Source organism: Austrofundulus limnaeus, unplaced genomic scaffold (assembly GCF_001266775.1).
Source record: "Austrofundulus limnaeus strain Quisiro unplaced genomic scaffold, Austrofundulus_limnaeus-1.0 Scaffold651, whole genome shotgun sequence".
Classification (NCBI taxonomy): domain Eukaryota; kingdom Metazoa; phylum Chordata; class Actinopteri; order Cyprinodontiformes; family Rivulidae; genus Austrofundulus; species Austrofundulus limnaeus.
In genome coordinates this window covers 227,832-240,138 of record NW_013953053.1, presented here as the reverse complement: position 1 = coordinate 240,138, position 12,307 = coordinate 227,832, and the positions used below count along the sequence as shown (strand labels likewise).

Here is a 12,307-nt window from a genome sequence, read left to right as displayed (position 1 = left end):
TGAAATTGGAGGTAGTTTGAGGATTAAATTTTTCATGATTTTTAAGCTCAAAAAGGGGGGTCGTATTATACATGAGATCGTATTATACACGAATAAATACAGTATGTCTTTGGTTTATAATTAACTATAGCAGTAACAATATAAAAGTTAAAAAAACTTTACTTTTAAACCACCGTTCTATCCAACCAGGATACTCAAAACTCTTTACAATACTGTATGTTCTCATTTACCCATCCATAAAACACTCTACTAGATCTCAAAGCTAATACAGATGAACCATAGAGACTAACCGGTGCTTTAAATCACATTCATACACTGATGGGACACACATCAGAGGCAGTGGGGGTTCAGTGTCTTGCTCAAGGGCACTTCGACATGTAACATAGTGGAGAAAATGAACCGCTAACTCTCACATTAGAAGAACGACTCCCCTAACTACTCAGCCACAGCTCCAAATATATGTGTATTATTTATTTTATTGGATGCATAAAGTGCAGTAGGTTAAGGCTTTGCAGGGTTTTAGTTCAGTCATATCTACATTTCAAACAGACACTCAGGTCCTCCTCGTCTCTTAACTTGTGGGTGTTACTTTGTGCTTTGATCAGAGCAGAGTTTTGGCCCAGTGGTGGGGATTACTCCGGCTTAGTCAGAGGGGTTTAAAGAAAGGGTCAAAGTGCACCCTTTTATTATGGGGTGCATTTTGGTAGAAGGGCCTCTGGGGTAATTGCCTGTGCCTAATAAACTTCTGGATATTCTCTTTTGGCTCAAATGTGGTGAGTGTTGTGGGGCAGGTTGAGAGCGATCAAGCTCCCCTGGAGCCACAATCTCAGGATAGTGGGTGACAGGTCACACTGGTCTGTTAACCCCACAGCATGCTAATTCAGACCTGGGGGGACGGGGGGCACTCAGCTGTTCTGATTCCTTTCACACTTTACGTGACGAGACAGGCTTCTGAACAATCTACATGCATGTTTTTAATCTGTTGTGAATGATGATAAAGAGAAATGTCAGCAGTAGGTATGGAGAAGGTCAGAGGTTCGCCTTTTTTCTTAAATCATTTTATTAATTTCTTTAAAAATAACAAAATTAATTTATATACAATAAAAATACAAATCACAAATAAAATGAAAGGCGACAGAAAGAAGAAAAAAAATCTTATAGTGTCTGCTCCTTTTTTCTCCCAAAATTAAGATTTTTAAACAATAATAATCTACAAACAAGAAAAACTTAACAAAAACAACCTCAAATCCTTGTCGAACAACAATTCGTATGAATACACATTATATTGTTTCAAACCCACAAGCAGAACAAAAACACAGGAGTGGTGTAATCCAACATGTATGTTACTTCAAGTGCTTGTTTATAGTTAGCAGATATGTGGGTTACTCCAACCACTACCACTAGTACTGCACATTTATTAAAGATGTTGAGCCTAATCAGATGACTCTGGGTTTGTAGGACTCTATATGTGAATAACAGAGCAGAATGTACACAATTTATAGAAAAATAATTAAAAATATTAATAAAATATGAAGAATATGTATAAAAATATCCCCAGTCTTTCAGTCTTTTTTCCATATGTTAATCAAGAGTTCATTCAATGTGTCAGATCGCTCTAGTTGGGTCGATCCATTGGGCTGGGACTCACTATCCAGTCCAGGAAATGATCTTGTCTTCTCTGCAGCACTATCGGTTGAATAATACATCCACAAAAAATTCAAAATAAATAAAAATAAACCGACCTAAAGCAAGGCCAGATTAAAGTAGCTTCAAACACAATAAACTAATTTTCATTATCTTAAAGCTACAATTGAAAGTGGTTCTGCAGTCATTTATCAGGCGTCACTCGTGTTGTACAATAAAGTTATATAATTACATGTCACCAACACATTAATACAACTAAAACAATTAGTTTATATGTGGTAATACAAAAAATATAAATTAAATATTTTCTGATGCAATCTGGTTTTCAGGCTTTCATCTTATTGGCTGATCTGAAATCAGACCATGTCAGCTATTGGTTGTTCAGTCAATCAAAAAAAGCATGTAGTAAAGGCGTATTACACGTTTTTTTTTAAAAGATCTTTACCACTTTTCCATATATTTATGAATGTATTTTTAAACAAATTTTAACTCTTAATTTACTACTTTTTAATATCATTGAATAATAGATGTAATCAGTATTTATTTATTCATTCTTGTTTGTGTTTTTTAACACTGGGTTAAATGYTGATTCAGGAACCAGGTTTAAAATGTGAAAACCGGTATTTCAAGAGGCCAATAGCAAGCTAAGTTTCTGCTTACTGATTAAAGACATGTAATATGTTTAAGACTGCAGATCTCCTTGCACTCATACTAGAGTTTATACTAAGATTAATAGAATAACAGGTCGACTGAACTAAGCTTGTAAAATGTCTTTAGGAGCAGTAATATTGCAAGATCTTGTAGAAAATGTGTTGAGAAAGACTCCCAGCAACTACCACATTAAATGTACGTGTAAATGTGCTGAGTAAGGCCAGTCAGCTTGGTGACCATCTGGATCTGGGTTTCAAACATACAGACAATTACTTTCTGAGAGTAAAACATTAAAATTACTTTTTAAAGAAGGTTAATAATTAATGCTAATGTTTTAGCCACAGATGTTTCACAGTGGGTGCTGCTCGGAGTTGAGGTTGAACGATATAATTTTTCTTTAAATCACGACAGCTGATGACCAACACACCAGGTTTTTTTTTTTTGTTAATAAATAATTTCCATTTAACAAAATTATGAGGATGTTATGTTTTAACAACACTTAAAAGAACTTGAACACTTGAAAATACACKGCATATTGTGGAAAGAAGAGCATTCTTGCTGAAAAATGTGTAACATGTGGACAACAGTGATCTAGTGGTACATGTGTAAACCTTAATGGTTTGGTACAAGATGTTTAGGTAGGCAGAGGTTAGTGGTGGGCACCAGCCCGCTAAAACGCAAATCCGCTAATTGCGGACCTAAATATTTCGRTTGCGCTTTAGCGGTCTTACTAATTTTTATAATTCATAAGTGGATTTGCGCTTTCTAAAATTAAAATACAGTACCGCTAATAACTAATTATCTACCAGTTATCATTATCTTGAACAGCGGAAGGTACGGCTGTCAACGAATCAGAACGTACATGATCTATCCAATAGCAACCCTCCTAGATAAACACAATTATTGGGAAGGTATACGTCCTTCTGACTGTTGCTTTTGGTCACGGTTCTCATTTTACACACATTTCCCACAATGCTTTGTGTCTGCTTACATAGCAGGAATGCAGTGTTTAGAACTCCCTGTCCCAGCAAAAACAGTTTATGTTTGTAATCCATACTAAAATTTTGTATGTATTGATTTATTTTACTTTAAAATCGGAGCTCCCTTTTTTAAAAAAAAAAACTTTAAACGCTGGAGCTCAATACTTGATGTAATTGGTCGAAGCAACGGGGTTAGAGACGCAAAAATGATTTAAAGATGTTATGCTGGTGAAGACTGACATCTATTGGTCAACTGGAGCAACTACATGGAAAACTTTAAAATCCAAGCTCTTATTTTGAAGGGAAGATAGTTTCTGTACTCCGTGATTTCGTTTCCCGTCACAAATCAAATCCGCCATGTACCCAGAATGCATCGCTTCAGTTTTCCAAAAAACAGTTTTAAAATTCCTTTATTGATTTTAAAATTACTTTATTGATGCTTCTTTAATGAAAAATCTACAATAGACAAAAGAAAAAGACAAAGAAGCAGCTGAACTAGCAATCCTCAACAACTTTTTAATTTTTACACCAGGAGCTAAAGGTCTGTTTCATGAAATCACATCCCCAGCAATCAGCGGTTGTAGGATTAAGTTGTAAAAGAGTTCATACACATCTAGTTGGCAGTGTTGTGCATATGTTGTACATGAATTATTGCCAGCTGGTGAGTGTCAAATTGAACTTGCGCTTTAAAATTAGCTTCTGCTAGTTTTTCTATGGAATAAGCACTTTTAAAGATGTGGATCTAAATATTTTCAAAAACGCTTTAGAAATTGCAGAGCTAATATTTGGTTTAGTGCTGCCCACCACTGGCAGGAGTTAAACTGCAGAGTGACTGATCCTGGTGAGCAGAAGGAGCAATTTTATCCACCAGGTGCAATAGTGGAGCCAGATGGTGGCTAATGGTGGTCTTGTCCACTTTAGATTAATCTTTAGCCACCCTAATCATTTGAGGAAACCATAATTCTATGTCCACAAACATTATAAAATAGAAGCGAAAGTCTTATTCTGTTTTCTTCTTAAAGTTCTCTCTGCATGTGTAGTATTAAAAATCTCTTACACATAGCTGATCCAAACAACAGCCTTTTATGGAGCTGCATTAAAGGCTGAGTAGAGATTAGTATTCCAGTTTCTGATGGGATCAGTTTCTTTCAAGCGGAAGAATCAGAATTTTCTGTCACATTATTTTTGACAATCTTAAGATCCAAACAGATCTTTGCACACCAAGCCCCTTCCTGTGGCAGGCATTTATAAAATGTCTGAAATAAAAATTATTATAATCATCATAGTTTGTAAAGCTGGAACTGTGCTGAAAAGATCAACTAAAAGCACTGAGTTCATCTTTGACTTTAATGTCACAGCAGACAGTTTAAACCAAAGTATTTAATGATTTCTCTCATCATTGATTGGACAAAATACGAACTGAAACACTTTGCGTTTTTTTTAAATCATTTTAAATGTTGATAAAAGGAAGTCATTACAATGTGGTTAAAGCTTCAACATGGGAACCTTTTTGGAATATGTTGCAGAGCTGCAATGCATGACTGGCCGTGTGTTTTACTCTCAGAGGTTTTAGGTTTCCTGATAAATGCCTGTAGCAGTGATTATTTTAGTTGATTGCAGCAACAGGATGGTTAGCCTTTAGGCAAATCCAGGCAAGAAAAGACTCCAAAAAATCTCTGCAGTGTTGGAGTTCGGGTGACTTTGACCATCTTTCCCATCTGTAATGTGAGATGTCACAGCACTACAGAGAGCTTCCTGTAATAAGAAGACTGATGGACTTGAGTTACAGCCACACAATGTGCACTAAACAGTTATCATGACCCAAAGCTAAATATCACTCGTTTTATTAAAAAAGCTCTAAAGAACATTGAAGATTAACTAACTTACATTAAGATCTTTACTGCAGCTTGGTTTTCCTGTTGTTGGTGTTTTGTTCCTGATTATGGGTGTGTATTTAACAAGTCAGTGTTTAGGGGTCTGTGTGTGTTTGGGCCTGATTGAATAATTCAGCTGCTGTGTGTCTGAGCTACTGAAGCTTTAATTATTGATGAGCCGGGATGCCTGTGCCCCCCCTCCCCACAGCACACATACACACACACATACATACATACACAAATGATATTAGGTCTATGAAGACCTCAGGGATGTGTGCACACCATGTTTCACTTCAGTCATGTCAAATTCAGAATGAACTGCAAGCTTGATTTGTGCTTTTAAGCTCTTTGACAGGCGCTTTAGGTAACGTTGTATGCTGGTAGCAAAAGGAAAGTATGATCAACAGAAATCCATCTATCTGTCTGAGATCTCCACATTATTATCTCCACCACCACCAGCTCATGTAGAGGGTCTCTAAGTATAACATCTGAGTAAGCTGTTTTTGTTGAGATGTGTTTGCACATCAGAAAATGTGAGAAAATTGTCAAATTTTCCAGTGAGCAGTGCAGTTTAAAGCAATCATCCCGTTTTTGTTGGCGCAATTGTTTTCCAGACCATGCACAGGTATTTTGTTGCCCCCATTAATTCATCCCTCAGCCCGCTTTGCAGCCCACATGCCAGCCACCATCATGCTTTTGATTTGATCTACTGGAGTGCATTTCTGAAATGAAGACGGTTTCATAATGAGTACAGGTTTAATCTGGGAGAAGTGAAAGGTGGAATGTATCATCCTGATGGCAGGGAACATGAGGCAGAAGGACTGAGAACTGATTCAGTTTCAAAGGAAACTGAAAACCGAGGAGCTGCTTTCCTTGAAACTTCCTTGAGGGCAATGTCATGAGAGGACGGCCAGACCTTTTATCCAGAGTAAAGTGTCTGGGTTCTCTCCTTGCCAGCAAACCCTGGGTTTTTTTTAAATTTGGTTCCACAGAGCATTGAAAGTCTGCTTTAGTGTCACGCCAAACCTTCCTGCAGTGGTGAGAATGGTGCTAAACAAAAAGGGAACAACAGTTTTTGTCCAATGTAGAGGAGAGTGTTGGTAGAGACAGGCCTCAAATAGATAGAACCAGATCTAAAGAAGTGAGGGTGTTGTGAACATATTCCACCCAAGAGTAGTGAGCTCCATGATGATGGGTTGTGTTCTGTCATGCCTCTCAGAGCACTCTTCTTRTCCTGATTCTTATGCTAAGTTTGGCCACAACCGGGAGGGTAGAAACATGAAGACAGGTTAACAAAAGCCTTTAGAGAAGTGAACGGTGATCACCATAGCACTCTCAAAGACAGAGGTGAGTTTAGGTAATGGTACCTACTGGACCTGAGAAAATGTATTCATAACGACAAGAATAATTGTATCACTGTTTGATGGTGGCAGGCTGCTGAAGACGTCCAGAGAGATGTCGGAAGAAGTTTGCAGTATCCTGCAGAAGCATGTCTTGCTCTTGTTTTAAGCACACTTGAGGCAAATGGAGACAAACTCTTTAAAATCAAGGACCAAGTCAGACCACCAGAAAGTCCTTTACACAAAACTGGTGTTTCAATTTATTTGAGTGGCAGCAAAACTTAGAATTATGTGCCCATTGTAAAACCTGTGATTGAACCGAACTTGATACAAAGAATCCTTTGAGGGGTCCGTGTCTTAGTCAGTTTGATGGCCCAAGCCCCATGAATGTGGCCCTCTGTCTCACATGTAAGGGCCTCACTAGTGCAGAAAGGATATATATAGAGTGTTGTCATGGACGTCTGAGTCATCAGAGACTGAGATCTGGTGAAAGAGGGCATGTTGCTTGATGTTATGCGAGCCAGGGCTGTAATGATGAATACTAGAGACCAATGAGCTTGTTGCAGGTTGAGTCTTTTGGTACATTGTGGGTATACGATCAGGTATTGTTCAGGCTCAAGACAAGAGGTAAGTTTTGTTAGAGGGGCACCGGTGTGATTGTAGTTTTGTATGAACCTTCAATAGAAATTTGCAAACTCCAGGAACCTCTCCAGATGTTTTCTTGTCATTGATGTGGGTCAGTCTGCAACTGCTTGTACCGTCTCTGGGTCTGTCTTCATCTCATCATCWACCAGAGCCTGGAAGACGGTCGGGACATTGGTCAGGCAAAAAATCACAATCAATTATTCAACATATAACAGCAGCGTTTTAAATTGTATCTTCTCTTCCCCTTCTCTGATGAGTACTAGATGATAGGCACTGTGGAGCTCCAACTCAGTGAAAACTAATGAAGAGTGAAGTGATTAAAGGGAGAGTTTATTTATTTTGAACAATGATCTGATTGAGGCCTTGATAATCAATACATGGCCTAGGAAAAATTTTTCTATGAAGAAGAAATCAGTACCCAACAGAGAAGTTGTACTACTAAACCACCATAAGCCACACCTACTATGAGAGGTGGAGAGTGTAACAGCTGACTTTAGGCAGTTAGCGTGGCAACTAGGACTTCAGCTGTCATCTTTACCCTTTTATTGAGGAATTATATTTATTTAACCAAGGGAAACTAAAGACAATGAGGGACAAAGGAGATAACAAAGAACTGACCTTGTTTATGGTGCTACCAAAGACGGTGAATGGAATAGGGGCAGAGTGATGGTTGCCAGTGATTGTTGGTTGAGGCTGAGGCTGTCAACGGCTGTGGGACTGTCAAATACGGTTTATCATACACTGCCTGGCAAAAAAACAAGTCACCACCTGGATTTACATAAGCAATTAGGTGCGAGCCTCCTATTGGAAAATTACTGCATAGACAATTATCTTTCAGCTGGCAACAAGTTATTTAACCCCAACTGGTGGAATGAGTTGCTTCTCATTTCTTAAACAACCATGTGGAAAGACGCATCCCGCGGTTGTGGAAAAGATTCCAGTCTCTTTGAGAAGGATCTAGAACAGGGGTTCTTAACCTTTTTGACCTCGGGGCCCAATTTGTTGAACGTAAAGTGGCACGAGGCCCAGTCAGACTTTACCAGTGTATGGATCAAAATGATAATTATTCTAATATAAATCGTGGTTTATTTTTTATTGTATTTACATCATAACTAAACTATCATAACTAACATAACTAAATTAAATACACTTACAGTTTAAAAGTAAAACTCCTGTCAAATAATCACAAGACATGATTATAACAAACATTTTTTATATTGTAACCTGCCCATAACAATTATTTAAACAAATACAAAGGCCAGTCAACAGACGACTCAGGCTTATCAACACAAAATACATATATTTTTAACATAAACAATAACAAAAATAGACAATTCAAAAAAATTATATTGTGGGCATAAAATAAATCAATTAAAATGTTTAATGTAAAAGTTTCAAATAAAAAAATTATGCAAAAATAAATTTGATAAAGTAAAAATGAAAATATAGCCTTTTTAAACTTTTGCAACCAGAAGCTGCTCTTCATATTAGTGACAAACAATAACAGTAACAACAGCTTTTTGACAAGTTTAAARTTTCTTTAAAATAAATTCAAAATGTTTAAAAATAAACTACAAAAGATAATTTAAAGTGCAAATTAAAATGTAATTGTATCTGCAACTGTATTTGATAATGTTTTGAACTTTTAAAATATTGCATGGTAAAAACAGAAGCTGCACTTCATATTAGTGAAAAACTTTGGTATTTTTTGATGGGGTACCTTCATTTTTGCTTCTACTTGTCATTTAAAATACGTTTCCATTCTCGGCAGGTTTCTAACATTCTTCTTCTACATATTAAAAAAAGTTGTTAAATATCTGAGTGGCGCACTACTGCTGTTAGTGGTAAGAAAGTGTATTGCACCTTATTCAAAATCAGTGCAGTCCCACGGRCCAAAGTTAAAAACTGTTGTTCTTTTGAGGCCCTGAAGGTGGTGATCACGGCCCACAATTGGGCCGCGGCCCATAGGTTAAGAATCTCTGGTCTAGAAAGCTTATCCAAACAATGCCACAAAGAATGTGTGTCGTAATCATAGCTAAAGGTGGTCCAACAAAATATTAGAGTTTAACCTTTCTTTATGATAGCTACATTTTTTGCCAGGCAGTGTAGTTAACACAGAGACCAGCTTCTAARTGAGGTATCCTCCCAGTTGGACATGTCTAAAACACTTCTCTTGGAAGATGTAAAGAAACAAGTTCCTTTTGTAACTATGTTACCTTCTGTTGTTATGAAAATGCTCCGTATATCAAAAATAAATGTGACTTTGCATCGTAGTCTATCTAAACACCTTGAAATGTGCCTCTCCTACTGTTTCTGACACCTCCATTTCAGCAGGTTTTATAACAATACTTTAGGGGAGGGCTGCTCTGTGGGGCGGGATCTCAGACTGAGCTCCAGGGAGGAGCTTTGTMTAAATAGGTGGAGCTTTGTATCAGCAAGTGTTTAGTCAGCTCCATGTGGCTACAGGTGATTCAAGGATTTCTCAAACATGATGAATGAGTCAAAGCAATACTCTGAGTATGTTTTTGATGAGGGAATGACATTATAAAAGGATATAAAGCTAAAAAAAATCCATTTTGTATAAAACCCTTCCRTTAAGAAGCAAAACCTCTTACCGTTTCTACAAGTGAGTCTTGCCACTTTGTAAAGCATGATTTCAGCTGTTTTCAGAAATCACAAACACTTCAGGTAAAATAATAGTTTAGTCCAGTTGTAGCTTTCTGTTCTGTTCTGTCTTTATAACAACAGATATGCAGAGTGTCTGCATCACCTCCTCAGCTCCTAACACTGGTTTTAGGGACCTTATTTGCAGAGGTCTGCTGAATGTTAGCTGGGCCAAATGTACAATTTGCCAAGAAGCTATGATGGATAAATACTATGTTTTTAACAGGAATGTTTAGTTCTATTTTAACAATGTCCTTAAACCTTATTATTATTATTTTTTCAGTTCTAAGAGATGACTTCCGTCAGACGCCCAGTGATGTGGTGGTAGCAGCAGGGGAACCTGCTGTCATGGAGTGCATCCCCCCAAGAGGTCATCCTGAGCCCACCATCTCCTGGAAGAGAAACAACATCCGGGTCAACGATCGAGATGAAAGGATTACTGTAAGTTGACTTGTGCTTCTGTGGATTTGTTACAAAGACAGTATGAACATAGAATGATTTGTGACAAAAAATTATTTCTCACAAGATAATGTTTTCCAGTGTTTTACAATAAATACATTTTTAAAAGTTTTACAATACAATAATCTACCACCATCCTTCTTAACAATGGAAAATAACATGCCTGATAAGGGGGATGGTTTAGTCATTTTTGCAGCAATGTTCAGTCAAATAGCAGTGGTAGGCACAGCTAAACAAAAAGTTATCTTCGCTAACCACTAATCTGCTAAACAAGAATGAGAGTTCCACTAACTCTATGTCTAAACGGGTTAAAGGTAACTGTTCAGACGACTGTCACTCAGTCTGTGTGTCACATATTGTTGCAAACTGGTGGACTGACACAAACCTGCTGATAGTTTGATTCTACCGGTTTTATTTGAAGCTGTGTAAGATCYTAAGTGTTACCAGAGTTATAGCTCTGTCTATCACAGCTGGACACACAAAGATGCTCCACCCACACATAAAGTGCATGACCCCTTAACAGTTCTGCATGTGTTTTTAGGGGATAGGTTGTGTTTTAATTCTGGATAAAGGACATGAGAAAGTTTAACATAGCAGGGGAAACACATTTTAGCTCATTTATAAAAACTGTGGGAGTGTTAAAACCTCTGCTTTTTGTAAGTATGTTGTTCTGGGCAACAAAAAAAAAAAAAACAAGCCCATGATTTCAGGCTAGAATAGTTAATGCATCTTATCTTAATGCCTCACCAATGCTGGGTTGTCGCACACATGTCCAACTCTTCATGTGTTAAAACTCAGGCTTAGAACCCTCCAACTGTCTGGCAGTGTGATCTCTATGTTTTAGAGAGCAACAGGACAATAAAAAAAACCCAGATATGCATGTTAAGATAGTATGCATATCTGGGTTTTTTATTGTCCTGTTGCTGCCTATCGTTCAGGTTGTTGTTGAAAATAAGAATGAGTTCTCAATCGACTAAATAAAAGTTAAATAAATTAGTTATTAATAAATCTAAACATTTTTGACACTGTTTGATTAGTTTATGTGATGTCTATGTTATGTTGTCTATGTGCTGAATAGGCTGTAGCTGAAAACTGATCAGTGTATCTAGTCAGTTAAAAGATTTAATTAGCCTCATTTATTTAGCATCAGTGTGGAAATGAGTAAATATCGTTAAAATAAATAAAATATAATTTCAGACCATTTCACCATCATTTAACAAAATCTGAYCTGAACTTAGTTAATTATGTCAAACTGTCAGAGAAAGAAAGAACACTGAGTGACATCCATCCCTTGTTGTAAGTCAGATACTTAGAATTGTGCATATTGTGTAGCACATTGTAAACTTTACAAACAGAGCAGAGGGAAATATTTCTARGTTAACTGGCCTCAGGCTGCAGTTCTTGTCAGATAACAGAAGAGCTCAGAGAAAAAGCTTTTTGTTACGACTGAGTTTCTTCTTACTTGAAGAACTTATTAATATCCTGTTTCAAACTGTTTGTCTCCTGCTTGTCTTCTGTTTGTCTTCTGTTTGTCCTCTGTTTGTCCTCTGTCCTCTGTCCTCTGTTTGTCTTCTGTTTGTCTTCTGTGCTTCCTCTCCTCTGACATTTTCCTCATGGGCTTGTCTCCCCCTCTCCTGTTCCTCCCTCTCTCCTCTCGTGCTCATTTTCAGATTCGTGGAGGCAAGCTGATGATCTCTAACAGCAGGAAAAGTGATGCTGGAATGTATGTYTGTGTTGGAACCAACATGGTTGGAGAGAAGGACAGTGATCCTGCTGAYCTGGTTGTATTTGGTGAGTGGGTTATAATAGTGTAAATTTACATTGTGTCWTATTTTGGCTTTATTTTACACAATTACATGGAGCACAATGGCTCAATGGTTAGCACTGACGCTTTACAACAAGAAGGTCCTGGGTTCGATCTCCGGTTTGGACCTGGGGTCTTTCTGTGTGGAGTTTGCAAGTTCTCCTTATGCTTGCGTGGGTTTTCTCCGGGTACTCAGTTTTTCCGTACCCCTAAAAACATGTACAGTAGGTTAGGGCTGGGCGATAT

The 12,307-nt window shown here is 37.6% G+C and overlaps 1 protein-coding gene across 1 annotated transcript in view; it reads left to right on the top strand.

Annotated features, from left to right (window-relative positions):
• Positions 1-10,060: 10,060 nt before the first annotated feature.
• LOC106531572 (roundabout homolog 2) overlaps positions 10,061-12,307 on the top strand; it is a gene marked incomplete at its 3' end in the record, with an annotated part of 35,128 nt that continues 32,881 nt past the window's right edge. The window contains 2 exon segments of the mRNA XM_014027474.1: positions 10,061-10,239; positions 11,928-12,048. Of these exon segments, the coding sequence (XP_013882928.1) occupies positions 10,147-10,239; positions 11,928-12,048 (214 nt within the window).